Source organism: Elephantulus edwardii, unplaced genomic scaffold (genome assembly GCF_000299155.1).
Source record: "Elephantulus edwardii isolate Elephantulus edwardi_28Jun2011 unplaced genomic scaffold, EleEdw1.0 scaffold00037, whole genome shotgun sequence".
NCBI lineage: Eukaryota > Metazoa > Chordata > Mammalia > Macroscelidea > Macroscelididae > Elephantulus > Elephantulus edwardii.
Genome location: NW_006399787.1, coordinates 11,140,673 through 11,160,025, shown reverse-complemented (window position 1 = coordinate 11,160,025; position 19,353 = coordinate 11,140,673). Strand labels below are relative to the sequence as shown.

General features: G+C 41.3%; 1 protein-coding gene across 1 annotated transcript in view; it reads right to left on the bottom strand.

The window, feature by feature from the left end:
• The window catches only part of AREL1 (apoptosis resistant E3 ubiquitin protein ligase 1), a 47,483-nt gene that overhangs the window by 26,017 nt on the left and 2,113 nt on the right, over positions 1 to 19,353 (bottom strand). The window contains 2 exon segments of the mRNA XM_006903785.1: positions 17,490 to 17,616; positions 17,618 to 17,728. Of these exon segments, the coding sequence (XP_006903847.1) occupies positions 17,490 to 17,616; positions 17,618 to 17,728 (238 nt within the window).

The following is a 19,353-nucleotide window of genomic DNA, read 5'->3' as shown; positions in this document are numbered from 1 at the left end:
CCAGAAAGATAATTTTGTAGATACAGAGAAAATTAATCTAAAATGTGTATGGAAAGGTGAAACAGGTTTAATAACTGCATGCTTTCTAAAAAGAAGGAAAAGAGTCACTTTATCCGATTTCAAAATGTATTATATGAGAACAGTAATCAAGACTGTGTAAAGGGCTGGACTTATATAGCTCAAAAGAACAGAAAAGAGGATTAAGAAATTAACCAGTTGCTATTGAATCAATTCTAACTTCTATTCATACATGAAACAACTGATATGTTAAAAATGACAGATACAGCCCTGGATGTGCTCACCAGTCTATGCCAGGACATTTGCAGAACTGCTGCCTGGCTAACTGACTGAAAGAGATTAAGATTTGTTCCGACTCCAAAGAAAGGAGCTCCAACACAATTTGGGAAATACAGAACAATATCATTAATATTATGTGCAAGCAACATACTGTTGAAGATCATCCAAAAATGGCCAGATGTTTAAGCTGGATTTAGAAGAGGATGCGACACAAGGGGGTAGCACTGCTGATGTCAGATGGATCCTGGCTGAAAGAGAAGAATACCAGAAGGATGTCAATTTGTGCCTGATTAACTATGAAAAGGCATTTGACTGTGTGGGTCAGAACAAAATTATGGCTAACATTGAGAAGAATGGGAATCCCAAAATACTGGGATTATTGTGCTCATGTGCAACCTATGCCTAGACCAGGAGGCTATGGTGAGGACAGATCAAGGGAATTCTTTATTGTTGTTGTTGTCAGGTGCTGTCAAATTGAGTACAACTCATAGTGACCCTATGAACAAAAGATCTGAACCCTGTTCTATCCTGTGTCATCCTCATACTTCCTGACACAGAAGAGCCCAGTGCAGCAGTCACCATGTCTAAGCATGTGACTGAGGGTCTTCATCTCCTTTGCTGACCCTCCACTCTTCCCAACATAATGTTCCGCTCCAAGGAATAGCATCTCCTGGCAACATGCCCAAAGTATATGAAGTGAAGCCTCATCATTCTTCCCTCCAAAGATAACTCTGACTCCACCCTCTCCAAGACATGGCTATTTGTTCTCTTGGCTGTCAATGGGATATTCAGTGCTCTTCTCCAACATCACAGCTCAAAGACGTCAATTCTTTTTCTGTCATCTTTAGTCACTGCCCAGCTCTCAGACGCATAGCAAGTAATCAGAAAGACTATGGCCTGAATCAGACGCACTTCTTAGTCCTCAAACTGACATCATTACTTCTCAGTAACTTGGGGAGGTCCCTAACTGCAGATTTTTCCAGTGCAATATTATCTCCTTATTTCCTGACTATTAGTACCAGGAATTGTTAATTGTGGATCCAAGTAAGATGAAACTGTTGAGAGTTCAATCTCCTCTCCATCCATCATGATGGTGCCTATCAGTGAAGTGATAAAAATCTTTGTTTTCTTGACACTGAGATGCAATCCATATGGAAGGCTGCATTCCAGCATTCATTGTACCAGAAAGAATTGACTGACACTGAAAATTTCAGGAAGTACCATACTAACAAGAGCCAATTGTAATGAAGGAGGAAGTAAAAGTTGTATTAAAGGCAATGACAAAATATAAGGCCCCAGCGAGCTCTGGTGGCCTAGTGGCGGGAGACTGCACTGCAATCCCAGAGGTGTGTGGTTCAAATCCCCATCAGATGCTTTGCTGAAGAAGGAGGAACAATCACCTCCTGTACCAGTCAGATCCAATTTGACGGCACACACATTAAATGAATGAATGAATGAATGAATAAAAAGTTTCTGGATATTAAAATATTATAAAAAAAAAGGCCCCAGGAATTGATGAGATACTAATTGACTTGTTTCAATTAGCAGATGCAGTCAGATGCACTCACCAGTCTATGCCAGGAAATTAGGACAACTGTCTGGCAAAGAGGTTCATATTTGTTCCCATTTGCAAGAAAGGTGACCCAACTGAACATGGAAATTATTGAACAATATCATTGATATGCAAGCAAACTACTGCTGAAGATCTTTCAAAAACAACTGGAAGTGGCAAGAAGCTGTGCTGCAACCCTGAAGACACACAGTTCAAATCCACCAGATGTTCTGCTGGAGAAGAAAGTGCAATCTCCTCCTGTACCGGTCGGATCCGATTTGACAGTACATACACAGAAAAAACCCAAAACCAAACAGCTGGAACAGTACACAGATAGGGAACTGCCAGAAGTTCAAGCAGGATTTAGAAGAGGCCATGGCACCAGCGATAACACTGCTGATGTCTGATAGATCTTGGCAAGGGAATTCTACATGGTTTAAAATTAGGAAAGGTGTGTGTCAAGGTTGTATCCTTTCTCCATACCTATTTAATCTGTATGCTGAGAAAATAATTTGAGAAGGTGAACCCTCTGAAGAAGAATTTGGCATCTGGATTGGAGGAAGACTCATCAATAACCTACATTATGCAGGTGGCACAACCTTGCCTGCTTAAAGTGAGAACTTGATGCACTTGCTGCAGAAAGTCAAGGACTGCAGTCTTTAAAATGGACAGCATCTCAATATTAAGAAAACAAAAATCGTCACCACTGGACCAATAAGCAACACCATGACAGATGGAGAAAAAATTGAAAGTGTCAGGGAGTTCTGGGGGCCTAGTGGCAAGAAGCTGCATTGGAATCCCAGAGATACAGGGTTCAAATCCTCCAGGTGGAGGAGGGCAATCTCCTCCTGTACCTGTCAGATCTGATTTTAGAATGTTGTTGTTGTTATGTGACGTCGAGTCGTCTGCAACTCCTAGCGACCCTCTGTACAAAAGCCCTAAACCCTGCTCTATCCTGTGCCAATAGCACTGGCTCTGACACACCCATCCCAATTATGCCAGTCACTGAATCTATCTATCTCATAGAGGGTCTTCCCCTCTTGTGCCATCCCTCCACCCTCCCAAGCATGATGTCCCTCTCCAAGGACCTGTCTCTCCTTGCAACACGCCCAAAGTATGTCAGACGAAGCCCCAGAATCCTTGCCTCCAAGGGGTAGCCAAGGTTTAACACTCTCCAGGATGAATTTGTTTGTTTTCTTGGCAGTCCATGGTACAGTCAATACTCTTCTCCAGCACCACAGCTCAAAGGCATCAATTCTCCTTCTGTCCTCCCTAGTCATTGTCCAACTCTCTGATGCATAACAAGTGATTGCAAAGACCATGGCCTGTATCAGGCGTACCTTAGTCTCCAGAGAAACACCGTTGCTCTTGAGTACTTTAGAGAGGTCCCTAACAGCAGACTTCCCCATGGCAATACGTTTTTTTATTTCCTGGCTGCTGGTGCCAAGAGTGTTGACTGTGGAGCCAACCAAACTGAAGCTGTGAACAATCTCAATCTCTTCACCAACCATCCTAATGCTACCAATTGGTCCAGTGGTGAGGATCTTTGTCTTCTTGACATTTAGCCTCAGTCCATACTGAAGGCTGCAGTCCTTGACCCTCTGCAGCAAATGCATGAGGTCCTACTCAGTTTCAGCAAGCAGGGTTGTATCATCTGCGTAACACAGATTAATAGATCTTCCACCAATCCTGATGCCACAATTCTCCTCATAGAGCCCAGCCTCCCGGATAATCTGCTCTGCATACAGGTTGAAAAGGTATGGAGACAGGACACATCCCTGGCGTACACCCTTCCCAATTTTGAACCATGCAGTGTTACCCTACTCTGTTCTGACAACTGCCTCTTGGTCCAAGTATAGGTTTCACATTAGCACGATTAAGTGTTCCGGGATTCCCATTCTTCTCAGAGTCAGCCACAGTTTGTTATGATCCACACAGTCAAACGCCTTTGCATAATCAATGAAACACAGATATACATTCTTCCAGTATTCCCTGCTTTCACCTAAGATCCATCTAACATCAGCTACAATATCCCTAGTACCACGATTTTAGAATACACACACACACAAAAATATTAAAATTAAAAAGAAATAAAAAGATTGAAAGATTGGATCTACAATCAATACACTTGGTACCAAGAGTCAGGACATCAGGAGATGTACTGCACTGGGAAAGTCTGTAGTCAGGGACCGCCTCAAATTACTGAGGATCAAAGTTTAGTTTGAGGACTAAGGTGTGCCTGATTCAGGTCATGGTTTTTTCATTCACTTATGCATCAGAGAGCTGGAAAATGAATAAGGATGACAGAAGAAGAATGATTGTCTCTGAATGGTAGCACTGGAGCACAGTCTTGAATATTCCATGAACAAGTACACATGCTTTGGAGAAGATACAGCCAGAGTGCTCTTTGGCGGCAAAAATGATAAATCCTTGCCTCACATTCTTTGGGCATGTTTCTTGGAGGCTATTACTTGGAGCGGGACATACCTGGAAGGTGGAGGAATGGCAAAGGAGAGGAAGATCCTCAACCTGATTGATGGACACAGTGGCTGCAGCAATGAGTTCAAGCATGTGAGAAATCATGAGGATGACACAGAATAGGACAGGGTTCCTAACAACAGCAGTCACACAAACAGGCCCAAATGATTTTTACACCAGTGCAAGGGCAACATGAAACCACAGGCCAAGAAAAAAAGAGAACGAGAACCTTGACCTAAGTCTCAAGCCTTACATACAAAAAATAACTAAAATTGAATCAGTTTTAAGTATAAAAAGTAAAACCATTAAACTTTTATTTAAAAAAGTAGAAAATCTTCTGAGATCTAAGACTAAGGGACATATAAGAGTTCTTAAACATTAGTAGTACTTCATCAACATTAATTAATCTTTGCTGTGAAAGACCTGTTAAAGAATAAAAAGACATGTTATAGACTGGAGGGAAAGATTTACAAGCCACATACTCAATAAGAGTAGTATACAGAACACACAAAGAATTCTTAACATTCAAAATTTCTCTAATTTTTGATTTCTAAAAAACCCCTAGTAACCTCCAATCTTGGAGGGTGCAGTCAGAGTGTTCTTTTTTTCCTTTTTTTAAATTTTATTTTATTAATTTTAATGAACATTTACAGAGATTTTGGATTTCCATTCATTCATTATTGCCTTTTTCTTCCTGCCTGCCCCTCCCTCCCAGTTCACTCTTCTCTTTGAAAAGTAAAAGAAGATCTTTCAAGATGGCTGCGGCGGCAACAACATACGAGCTGTGGGAGCTGCGGACCACATGGAAGAGGGCCACCATGGCCTTCTACAGACCTCTGTTTATTGATAATTGAACAGTTAAACACTTGATGACTGGTCTTCAGTGAGATCCAGGCTCAACATCAGGAGATCAAGGATTCCTAGGGAGGAATGAATGGGTGAATCCTGCGGCTCCCAGCCCCCTGCTGCCCAGCCGAGCTGTACCACCGCCACTGCGGTTCCATTAGGCTCCCACCACTGGATCCCAGGGATCCCCTCCCCCACCCCCTCGGCTAGTGCAGCAGAGCCGCCAAACCGCTGCAAAGTAGACTGGTTCTGGGGAGAATTCTTGGAGCCAACATGGCAGCAACGAGAGACAAGGAGGCAGGATGGGGTCTCCCTGGGCAGGCCAGAGAGGAAGATTACCAGTACAATGGATTGATGAGAATCTCTGTGAGCTGTCTACGACACAACAACATTTAACTGTGGCAGCATGTCTGAGATGGCAGATATCCTCAATGCACCGCATCTTCTGATCTGCTATCTGCCTTTGCCAAGAACTGTTTAGACCTGGGGTTGGAGGGTGTCTGTTCACCACTCTCAGGTCCCCTTCTCCATTTATAAAGGGGGAGGGAAGTGACACCTACTTCAAATTACAGTATGACCACTTATTGGGGGGTAATGTTGGCGGTACCAGAATTGGGGACGCTGTCTCTGGTCACATGGTCTTCAGGTCTACAGGGTCCAGACTTGGGAGGGGGGACTTCGGTGGGAGTGTGTGCCAGGGAGCCCCTAGGGTATGTTGCCCGGCCCACAGGGGTTGCCATCCAGCCCTTGGGGCAGGCGGTTCGGTAGGCCCCAGGCAGTGGGGCAAGCCATTTGTTCAGCCCCCAGCGGGGCAGGCCGGCCCTCAGGGTGAGCTACTCAGCCCTCAGGTTGTGCCATCCGACCCCTGGGTAGAAAAAACTGCCTAGAGTATACAGAGAATTTTATTGAGGCTACTTTCTTCCACTCTCTCCCCCAGTATACCCATAAGTAACACCCTCAAAGCCCTTCTATTTGTAACCCACAGGTTTGTTCTCTCTGGATTTGCTCCCTTTTCTATAGGTAACCTTAACACTGAGTTTTACTCCAGACCTAACCCTGAACCCAGTTCTAGAGACAAAAAGAAAATATAAGGGCCAGTTAAGGAAGCAAAGGAGGATGGAGCCTCAGGGTTCAGTCAGCCATTCCCACTGGACCCACCTGGGAAAACACTTTGCAGTCCAGAGGGAGTAAATGTCAGGAAAATATCTTCTAATAGAACAAGAAGGCAAGCAGCTTCAACCCAAGACCACCAGTAAGGTGATAAAGTGGGCTCCCTTTCCCCCTTCATATCAATGCCCCTGTTCAGCATGAAGAAGCCAGAGAGTCTATGCCCAATTCCCAAATGAGAAACCTGAAAGTGAAAAAGACAGTTTGTTTAATCACCACTGGACTATGCTTACCATTGCCCTGTATCCTCTGGTCCCCACTGGATTCTTTTCATTTCCTTCACCTGCTCCCCCCACCAACCAAATTGTACAGCCTTGCAACTGCATTTTCATCCCTGCCCATAGTCACCCTTCTGCTCCCAACCCTCACCTCCGTGTATCCCCAACAAGTTTTCTCAATTAAAAAAAAAAAGTAAAAGAAAAAGTCTTTCACTGGTATACAATCCAACCCCTGCCCCCAGTACACTCCACTATGCACCCTTCATTCTGGACTTCTATCAGGACCACAATACCCAATCAACTATTGCTTCTAAACTGTTCTCTCCCTCAACTGTTTTCATGCAGTCTACAAAACTTATCCATTTTTTCTCAGTCTCACCCCAACCCTGATGTCAGTCCCGTTCTACAACAGTGGCATTATGCAGTATTTGTCCTTTTGTGACTGAGATATTTCACTCAGCATAATGTCTTCCAGGGTCACCCATTTTGAATAATACTGCATTATTTCCTTGTTTTTCAATGCAGTGTAGTATTCCATTGTGTGAATATACCAGAGCTTCTCTATCCATTCATTTGTTGATAAGCACTTGGGTTGTTTCCAGCTCTTTGCTACTGCAAACAAAGCCGCAATAAACATGGGTGTGCATATATCTGCCTGGTGACAGTTATGGTTTCTTTAGGGTATATTCCCAGTAGAAAAATTGCTGGGCCAAATGGTATTTCTATTTGCAACTTTTTGAGAAAGCGCCATATAAACTCCATAGTGGTTGCACCATTTTACACTCCCACCAACAGGAGTTTCTCCGCAACTTTGCCAGCACTTGTTGTTTGCTACTCTGTTAAATTTTGCTATTCTGACTGGGGTGAGTTGATTTCTCATAGTTGTTTTTATTTGCATCTCTTAGAGCTAGGGATTTTGAACATTTGGACACAGCCAATTCAGCAAAGTAGCAGGATACAAGATCAACATAGAAGAATCAGTTGGATTTCTCTTCAGTGACAAAGGGAATACAGAGAGGGAGCTAAGAAAAACAAAACCCTTCACAACAGATAATCACAAGATTAAATACTTGGCAGTAAATCTAATCAGAAGCACCAAGGATCTGTTCAAAGAAAATTATAAAACATTACTGCAAGAAACAAAATTAGACCTGGAGAAGTAGAAGAATATCCCTTGCTCATGGATAGGAAGACTCAATATTGTGAAAATGGCAATACTAACAAAGCAATTGTTCAACGCAATCCCAATACAAATACCAATCCCATTCTTCAACGAGATGGATTAGGCAATCTCCAGTTTCATTTGGAATGGAAAGAAGCCCCGAATAAACAAAGCACTCCTTAAAAACAGAAAAAAGTAGGAGGCATCTCACTCCCTGATTTCAAATCCTATTACACTGCTGTGGTAGTTATGATAGCATGGTACTGGTACAATGACAGACACACAGATCAATGGAATAGAATTGAGAACCCGGAGTGCTCTTTGGAGGCAAGGATGATAAAGGTTTCACCTCACATACTTTGGGCATGTTGCTAGGAGGGGATACTCCTTGGTGAGGGATATGATTATGGGAAGGATGCAGGGTCAGTAAAGGAGGGGAAGACCTTCAATCACATGGACTGACATGGTGACTGCTGCAATGGGCCCTTCTATGTCAGGAAGTGTGAGGATGACACAGGATAAAACAGGGTTCAGATCTTTTGTTTATAGGGTCGCTATGAGTCGTACTCGACTTAACAGCACCTAACAACAACAACAACAACAATCCCTCTGATTAGTAAGTGAGCAAAGAATGAAGAAACGTTTCTGCAGAGGAGGATACACAAGATGGCCAACACGCATATGAGAAGGTGCTCAGTATCCTTAACCTTTAGTGAAAAGCAAATTAAAACCAAAACAGACTATCAATACATACCTACCAGAATGGAAAATATAAAAAGTATGTTTTTCACTGATGCCTCTGATTGTAGTATTGGCAAAAGAATATTAAATACACCACGGACTGCCAAAGAAATAAACAAATCTGTCTTGGAAGAAGGAGTGAGGATGCAGCAAAACTAGGTCACTCACACAATGCTGATGGGAATGCAAAGCACTACAGTCATTCCGGAAAACAGTTTGGCAGTTGAAGATGTTAAACACACGGCTACCACACAACCCAGCAATCTTGGGCAATCTCAAAGCAATGAAAACCATCCTACAAAAACCTGCACACTAATGCTTATAAAAGCTTGATTCCTAACTGCCAAAAACTGGAAAGAGCCCAGATGGCCTTTACAGGGTGAAGAGCTAAACAAACTGTGGTGAATTCATTCAAACCACAGAAGGTGACTCAGCAGTAAAAAGCAAGTACTGACATGCTGAAAAACCTGGAAAATCCCCCGAAGATTATGCTGAGTGGAAAAAAGCCAATTCAAAAAGGTTACAGTTATCACTCAGCATATGTGACATCTTTGAAATGGCAAAATTATAGAACAGAAAACATACTAGTGGATTGCCAGGGGTTAAGACACGGGCAGGCTCCAGAGAGGAAATGGGTGTGGCTATAAAAAAATGCATGTGAAAGCTGGACAATGAATAAGGAAGACTGACGAACTGATGCCATTGAATTGTGATGCTGGCAAAGAATATAACACACCATGGGCTGCCAAAAGAATAAACAAATCTGTCCTGCAAGACGTGCAGCCAGAGTGCTCCTAAGAAGTCAGGATGGTGGGACTGCAGCTCACATACCTCAGGCATATTGTCAGGAGAGGCCAGTCCTTGGTAAAGGACATCGAGCTTGGAAAAGTGGTGGGTCAGGAAAGAGGAAGAGCTTCACAAAGATGGCCTGACACAGTGATTCCAACAATGGGCTTAACTGAGCACAGCAGAGACTGTGAGGATGGCACAGGATCAGGCAGGGCTACATTCTGCTGTACAGGGCTGCTGTGGGTTAGAACATACATGAGGGCAAGTAACACTAACAATGAAATGGGCTTGAGCGCATCAGAGATTGTGAGGATGGCACAGGAAAGGACAGGATTCACGTAGCTGTTCATAGGGTCACCAACATTGTAATGGGCTTGCATGCATCAGATTGTGAGGATGGCATGGATAAGACAGTATGCATATGGGTGTTCATAGGGTCACCAACAATGGATGTCTTGAGACAGGACAATATTCATATAAGTGTTCAAATAGTCATCAACAATTCAATGGGCTTGAGTGCATCAGAGATTGTGAGGATGGCATGGGATAGGACAATATTCCAATCAGTGTCCACAGGCTCGCTATGAGCTGTACTCAACATGACAGCCCAGAAGAACACCACCAACAATAAAAAGGCAACAAGAATGATTATGAGGTGGAATCAAGCTTAGATGGCCTAGTCTACGATGTAAAGAGACTGCCAAATACAGCCAGAAATGAACAATCTGGAGAGGATAAAATGAATGAAAGGGACTTTTTAAAGGTTAAATTCCTGTGCACATCAAAAACTTTCCAAGAGAGTGAAAAGAAAACCTAATTACTGGGGAAAAAACATTTGACAATACCATTTCAGACAGGGGTTTCATATCAAATGTTTACAGAATCCTCATGGGCTTCCCCAAGAAAAAAATGATGATTACAAAACGGTGAAAGGACATAGAAAGAACTCACAGATGAAGATATTCGAATGGTCAAGAGACACATGAAGAAATGCTCCAAATCACTGGCAATAAGAGAGATGCAAACCAAAACCACAATGAGACACCATCTCACTCCAGTAGCAATGGAAAAGTTTAACAAGGCAGCAAGTAACAAATGTTGGAGAGGATGTGGGCAATAGGAACTCTAATATATTGTGGGTGGGACTGTAAAATGATACAACCAGTCTTGAAGCCAGTTTTGGCATTTCCACAAAAAAGCTGAATATAAAAATTCCATATGACCCAACTAATTCCACTGCTTGGAATATACCCTAAGAAAATGAAATCTGAGGCACAAATGGAGATTTGTACACCAATGTTCATAGCAACATTATTCATCATCACAAGAACTTGGAAATAGCCCAAATGTCCAAATACAATTGAATAGATTGAGAAATTATGGTACATTCACACGATGGAATACTACGTAGCACACAGGAGCAATTATTTTGTAAATCACTCCCTATCTTGGGAGGGTCTGGAGGGCATTATGTTACGTGACCTAACTCAGTCCTGTAAGGACAAATATTGTACAAGACCATTATTGTAGAACGAATATAATGATCCAAGGGGGGAAGGAAGGACACAGAGGGGTGAGGAAGAGCCGGGAGGTCGGATGGGTTAACCACAAGGTCTCACAATTTGAAGGGTGAAGAGAGATCCAGTGTGAAAAACAAAGTATATGAACTTTGTTAAGTAAATCAGTATAAAATAAAAACTTTATTTTAAATTAAAAAAAAAAAAGAAAAAGAATGGTTATTAGGGATAAAAAGGGAGGGAGATGCCCTAAAGAGACCATAACTGCCATCCAAGCAGATATATGCACATCCATGTTTATCACAGCTTTGTTCACAATAGCAAGGAGTTGGAAGCAACCTAAGTGCCCATCAACAAATGAATGGATAGAGAAGCTGTGGTATATTCACACAATGGAATACTATTCTGCATTGAAAAACAAGGAACTCATGCAGTATTATTCAAAATGGGTGACTCTCGAGGACATTATGCTGAGTGAAGTATTTCAGTTCACAAAAGGACAAACACTGCATAGTGCCACTGCTATAGAATGGAACTGACATCAAGGTTGGGGTAAGAATGAGAAAAACTCAATAAATTATGTATACTGCATTGAAATGGATGAGGGAGAGAACAGTTTAAAAGCAATATATTATAGGGTATTATGATTATCATAAGAGTTCAAAATGAAGGTTGCAGAGTGGAGTATACTGGGGTGGGGGGAGTGAGGGGGATTGTATACCAATGAAGGAATTTTTCTTTTACTTTTCAAAGAGAAGAGTGAACTGCGGAGGGGTGGGGGTGTGGGGTGGGGGGGCGCGGGGCTGGGAGAAAACTGCAACAATCAATGAATGGAAAACCAAAATCTCTGTAAATGTTCATTAAAATTAATTTTTTTAAAAAAAGGAAAGGAGAGGAAAGATTAATAATAGATAAACTGGGTGAATACAAAGGCAATGTACAGTAAGGGGATGATTAGATATTATATAATTACATTAATTTAGCATGCGAGCAAAATTTGCTGAAGATGATCCAAAAACAACTTGAACAGTACATTTTTTCTTGTTTTTTTTAAAGCTTCAAATTTATTAAAGCCATGTGACTAAATAATAATGTAAATGGTAAAATACTCATAAATACCATGAATAAACTCATCAAGGTCCTGGTTCTAAAGACCCCCAAAAAGTAAATAATATGCAATAAGACTTCTTTGTCCAAACAGGAACTCCATTCTCATTGTTAAACTTTTTAAATCCTCCTCAGTTCCCAGGAGCAAAATGCAGTCTGTTGTTGTTTTGTTGGATTTTTTTCCTCCTTCTCTCTTCTTGTGCTAAGTTGCCTCACTCAAGGTCTCTCTTTTCTTTTATGCCTTAGTTCTCAGTTTTCCAAGATGAGTAAGAACAATCCATGTATTCCATAAGTTCACAACAGAGTAGGCTTTGTAGACCTCTACTTAATCTGTTCCCTTCTGTGGAGTTTGTCTCTCAGTTCCGAACAGTACATTGACAGAGTACTACCAGAAATACAAGGTGAGTTTATAAGACGTTGTGGCACTAGAGATATTATCTCCAATGTCATAAGAATCGTGGCTGAAAGCAAAGACACCAGAAGAATGTCTATCAGTGCTTCACTGGCTATGCAATGGCATTTGACCATGTGGATCACAACAAATCGTGGCTAATCTTGAAAAGAATGTGAATCCCAGAACACTTGATTGTGCTCATGTGAAACCTATTCTTGGACTAGGAGGCAGTCTTCAGAACAGAACACGGACACACTGCATAGTTCAAAATTAGGAAAGGAGTATGTCAGGGATGCATCCTGTCTCAATACCTTTTCAATATGTATACTGGAGAGACTGGACTTTATGAGGCAAATTGTGGCATTAGTATTGGACGAAGACTCAACAACCTGTGCTATGCAGGTGATATATTCTTGCTTACCAAAACTAAGGAAGACCTGAAGCGTTTATTGCGGAAGGTCAAGGACTATAGTCTTCAGTATGGATTGAAGCTAAACATCAAGAAGACATAGTTTCTCACCTCTGGGCCAAAAGGCAACTTCCTGATACATAGAGAAGAGACTGAGGTTGTTAATAGTTACAGCTTGCTCAGCTCTACAATCAACACACTTGTCACAAGCAGTCAGGAAATCAGAAGACAAATTTTACTGGAGAAGTGTATTGTCAGGGACCTCCCCAGAGTATTGCTGGTCAGGCTAGACATGAAGGTACACCTGATCCACGCCATGGTCTTTACAATTACTTGCTATGCATTGGAGAGTTGGACAATGACAATGGATGACAGAAGAAGAATTGATGACTTTTGAGTTATGGTGCTGGAGAAGAGTCTTGAACATACCATGGACTGACAGGGAAACAAAGAGGTCTGTCTAGGAGAGAGTGAAACCAAGTTTCTCCATGGAGGCAAGGATTTTGAAGCTCCATCTCACATAACTTGGGCATCTGGCCAGGAGGGACCAGTCCATGGAGAAGGACATCATGCTCAGAAGTGTGGAGGGACAGCACAGGAGAGGAAGACTTCAGATGAGCTAGACTGACATGATACCTGGGTGATGGAATTAGGTGTGTCAAGAGTCAGACTAGTTCAGAATAGAGCAGGGTTCAGAGCTGTTGTACATAGGATCATAGGAGACTAGATGTCACATAACAACAACACTTATCATTATAAAACAAAATGTGGATGGGTGATTGCATGAAAAACTAGTATGATTTATTTTCACTCAAATAAAATAATAAAAAATAAAAAGGCACCAAGAGGGATCTTTATATTAATGGAGCTGTTGTACCTTGACTGTATCAATGCCTATACACAGCTACGATACCATTTGACAGCTCTGTAAGATGTTACTAAGAGGACAAACCGAGTAAAAGATCATAGGATCTCTCTATATTATTTCTGACAATCGTATGTGATGCTACAATTATCTCAAAAGAAAACATTTAATTCTAAAAGAACTTGCAACAAGGATATGAACTGTTCTCCATTGGTGACAAGGAGGTAGAATGATGATAATTCATGAGGAAAGGATTTCTGAGTGAGACAAAGAAATAGACACATGGAAGGAGAGATGGATTGGTGGTTACCTTACCCAAAGCCTTTCTCCACTGAGGCAAAGAAAGTTAAGAGTCCTCAAGTGAAGATATACACAACTCCTTAAGACCCCACTCATTATGGTTTGATGGCCTCACATTTCTAGAGACACCAAATAGGCCAGTAGCTGATGATACCCTCAAAAGGAAGCCAGGAAAGGCACACAGGGCAAATGGGGTCTCAACACATAAAACATACACTGCAAAATCACAGGTCAGACATTATACTTTTAAAAGACATTATACTACAAAGCATCTGTTATCTGACATTAGAAAGAAAGAAAACTAAAAGTAGAGATAAAAGGCCTCAATAGTCAGATACAAAAGCTTGGGCAGGAATTCTTCAGTCAAAGTTAAAGAATCACTGGTAGCACTGGAAACTTAAAAGGTTTCAAATATCAGATGAAATTACTACTTATCTCTTCTGGCACCCTGACTCCCTTAAGAACTTACTCAGATGATGACCCAGCAATTCCACTCCTAGAGACATGAAACCCTATGTCCACACAAAAATTTGTCTCTAACACATCATTGAATATAATTCATCGTTGAAGAGTAATGTCAGTCTGGGAATCTAAGGGTCACCTGATGCAGGCCATAGTCTTTGCAATTACTTGCTATGCATCAGAGAGCTGGACAATGACTAGGGATGACTGGAGAATTGATGCCTTTGAGCCATGGTGCTGGAGAAGAGTACTGAATATACCATAAGGGAACTAACAGGTTCGTCCTAGAGGTGAGATCAGGCTGCTCCTAGGAGGCAAGGATTCTGAAGCGTCATCTGACATCCTTTGTACACATTAAAAGGAGGGACCAGTTTTTGAAGAAGGATGTCATGCTTGGGAGGGTGGAGGGAAAGAGTAGGAGAGGAAGACCCTCCATGAGATGGACTGGTTCAGTGACCGGAGAAATGGGGGTAGGTGTTTAAGAGACAGTAAGATTGACACAGGATAGAGCATGGTTTGGGACTGCTGTACACGGGGTCATAACAACAATACTAACAACCACAATTATTCATACAGTCACAAAATTTAAACAGTCATAAAGTTTAAATGGCCCAAATGTCCATGAGCTTTCGAATGGATATGCTGCTGCTGTTAGGTGCTGTTGAGTCGAGCACGACCCATAGAGACCCTATGAACAAAAGATCTGAAACCTGTTCTAACCTGTCCATCCTCACACTTGCTGACACAGAAAATGTCATACATTCATAAGAACCCACTGTCACATGATTCTGACTCAAAGCAACCATCTGAGACAGAACTGAATGGCCGTAAATCTTTACAAAAAGATCACCAACATCTTTGATCTCCGTAGTCAGACCAAGCCAATATTATTCTGCAATAAAAAGAAGCAAGGTATTGATTCATGCTCCAACACATGAGGAAAAAAGGCAAGACCACCACCAGAGGGTCGAATGCTTCTCACAATAACCCCGCTTCAGGTTGCCAAGACTGTAAACCTTTTAGGAGGACCCTGCCAAGCTCTTCCCAGTAGAGCAGCTGCTGGATTGAAAGCACTCATCCTTCGATTACCAGACTCTACACATTACATATTATATCACCAGGGCTCCTTGCGGCGACATATTTGCACTTTGAATACTTTATGCTAAGTAAAAGCAGATAGAGTCCAAGGCCACGTGTTACCATTCCATTTCTATGAAACGGCATGTCCACAGAGACAGAAAGTCAGCTGGTGGTTGTCCAGGGCTGTGGAGTCTTGGAAGAAATAGGAAGTGACTGCTAACAGGTATCTCTTCTTTTTGAAGTGATAAAATTGTTCTAAAAGGGATGTTGGGGACAGTTATACAACTCTATGTATATTAAAAACCACTAAATCATGTGCTTTAAATGAATGAACGGTACAGTATGTGAATTAAATCTCAATAAAGATGTTCATTTAATTGTATAACCATTCTGGAAGGCAGTATAGAGTTTCCTCAAAAAAGCTGAACACAGAAATCACATATGACTCAGCTTTTCCACTGTTAGGAATACAAGGAAAGGAAATTAGAACTGAGACACCACCAGAGATTTGTATGCCTATGTTGACAGCAACATTATTCACATTAGCAAGAAGAACACGCAAACAGACGAAATATCCATCAATAAACAGACTGAGAAACGGTGGTATATTCACACAACAGAATACTGTGCAACGTTAAGGAATAACAACATTGTAAAATACTATATATAACATGGAAGACTTTAGAGAGCATTATGCTGAGTGAACTAACTCAGTCATAAGGACACATACTGTAAAAGACTATTATTATAAAAATAAAAGGATAACTAGTAAGATGTGAACAAATGTCCAAAAGGGGAAGAGGTAAGTGGGAAGAGGTGGTAAAAGGGGAAGAGTGGAAATCACTAGGATGGCAGAGTTTGGTGGATGGACTGGTGCGAGGATGAGGGAACGGAAAAAAATCAATGGGACTTGAAAAGACGGTGAAATAATAGGTATAAATCAATGGTGATTAATTATATAGGATACAGTGAATATGAACAATTTTAATAAACACAATGTAAATGAACTACTGTATGAAAATCAATAAAAATATTTTCTTTAAAAAAAAAAGAAAGATAGGTGAGCTCTGGTGGCCTAGAGGCAAGAAACTGCACTACAATCCCAGAGGTGTGCAGTTCAAATCCACCAGATGCTCTGCTGGAGAAGGAAGAACAATGCCCTCCTGTACCAGTCACATCTGATTTGACGGTACACACTAAAAAAAATTCTTTTTTTAAAAAAAAGAAAGATGTTCTTTTTTTTTATTAACTTAGTTTATTTTTCATTTCAATGAACATCTACAGAGATTTTGGAATTCCATTCATTCATTGTTGCACCCTTCTCCCCACACACCCCCCTCCCCTGTTTGCTCCTCTCCTTGAAAAGCAAAAGAAAAACTCCCTCATTGGTACACAATCCCCCCGTACATCCCCAAACCCCACCCCCAAATATAATCCACTCTTCAACCCTCATTGGGTACTCCTACGATAAAAATAATGCCCTAAAATATAGTACTTTTAGACTATTCTCTCCCCCATAGACTTCAATGTTGTAAACATATTTCATCCAGTTTTTCTCAGTCTTACCCCCACCCCAATGCCAGCCTCATTCTACAACAGTGGCACCATATAGCATTTGTCCCTTTGTGACTGAGATACCTCACTCAGCATAATGTCCTCCAGGGTCACCCATTTTGAATAATATTGCATGAGTTTCTTGTTTTTCAATGCAGCATAGTATTCCATTGTGCAAATATACCACAGCTTCTCTACCCATTCGCTTGTTGATGGGCATTTAGGTTGTTTCCAACTCCTTGCTATTGTAAACAAAGCCGCGATAAACATGGGTATGCATATATCTACTTGGATGTCATTTATGGTCTCTTTAGGGTATATTCCCAGTAGTGGAATTGCTGGGTCAAATGGTATCTTTATTTGCAACTTTTTGAGAAAGCCCCACAATGCTTTCCACAGGGGTTGCACCATTTTACACTCCCACCAACACTGAATAAGGGTTCCAGTCTCTCCACAACCTCGCCAGCATTTGTTGCTTGCTGTTCTGTTAAATTTTGCTAGTCTTACTAGAAAGATGTTCTTTTTAAAGAGAAAGAAAAAACAAAACCTACCAGGTTGAAAAATTTTATAGTAAGGACTGTGGGCCACATTTAATCCACCAAGCTTCACTGTGATTTCATAACGCCCAGCTCTGCGCACAGTGAAGGCCACTTTTACCACGCTGGAAGTGGGCTCCTGAAAGGACTTCCTGGGTCACCGAAATTTCCACTGCGAGCTCAACATGGGAGATGTGAACTCTCAGTCCCACTGGCCAATGTGTGGGGAAAGGCTGCCCATTCTTATAAAACAACTAAAATCAGGGGAAGAAGCTCATTAGTGAACCCCACGATCAATATGCTTCCTACTAACTTGTTCGCAGAAACACAGGCGGAAATAAATTCTCTCAACATCTCAAAGAAATCAAAAGCCAATGTTTAATCTGTTCAGAGGATAGAAATAAAACAAACCACAGAATTAAGAAAACAATTTAAACTTGGCATCTCGCAGCCATGATGCCACCCCCCGTCTTAGCAGCTCTTGATATTATCAATGCCCACTCAAGCTTAAGAAGCCAGCCAGCCAGTGCCATTAGTATTTAGTGAACTGCAGGGTAGGTAGAGATTCAATTCCCCAGCAAACTATGTTGCTATGTGGAAATTGTTGCAGGGATCAGAAAACTTTTTCCATAAAAGGACAACAGTTAATATTCCCAATGTTGGCAATCATATGCAAAACCTTAACTGTGTAACTATTCAAATGTAAAAGCAACCATTGTCAATACATAATAAATAGTGTGCCTGTGGTACAATAAGGTTTTACTTAAAGTAACAGGCAGCCTGACTTGGCATTGGAATCACTTTTACAAAGTCTTTTCTGTACTATTTATCTCATTTAAAAAGGTAATATTATCCTGTGCCCAATTTTCAACTGGGTTATTTACCTTTATTTTGTTGTGGTGTTGTAGGATTTTATAAATTCTAGATATGAGTCCCTGACATGTCATTACCAAATATTTTTTTCCCAGTCTGTGGCTTCCCGTTTTACCCTGTTGGAGGTGGTTTTGGATGTGCATAGGGATTTGATTCTTAGAAGGTCCCATTCATCTCTTTTATCCTGTCCTGATTGTAGATTTTCCAGGATGCTTGAAAGATGGTTTATGTTGTAGATTGTGACTTCTAGAGTTCTCCCAAGCTTTTCTCTAATGAAGTTTATAGTCCTTGATTTTAGTCCTAGGTCCATAATCCACTTTGAATTGTTTTTTGTGTATGGAGTGAGGTGTGGATCTTGCTTGAGCTTTCTGCAGATAGTTTTACAATTTTGCCAGCAACAAAAGGACAAATATTGTATAGGGCCACACTTGTAAAATGGGACTGCCAAGATGGGCTGAGGGAAAACAAAGAAGGGCAGGAATAATGTATACTGCATTGAAACAGATGAGGAAGAGAACTGTTTAAAAGGGACATATGATTGGGTATTATTGTCATGACAGGAGTCCAGAATGAAGGCTATACAGTAGAGTGGACTTGGGGGAAGGGATTGCATAACAATGAAAGAGTTTTTATTTTACTTTTCAAGGAGGAGAGTGAATTGGGAGGGAGAGGATGGACAGGGAGAAAAGTGCAACAATGTATTACTGGACACCCTAAGTCTCTCTAAACTTTCATTAAAATTAATTTTATCAAAACAACTATGAGATAGCATCTCACCCCAGTAAGAATAGCAAAACAGAACAGCAAGCAACAAATGCTGGCAAGGTTGTGGAGAAATTGGAACTCTTATTCACTGTTGGTGGGAATGTAAGATGGTGCAACCATTGTGGAAGGCGGTGTGGCGCTTTCTCAAAAAATTGCAAATAGAGATACCATTTGACCCAGCAATCCCATTACTGGGAATATACCCCAGAGAGACTATGTCTGCCATCCAAGCAGATATAGG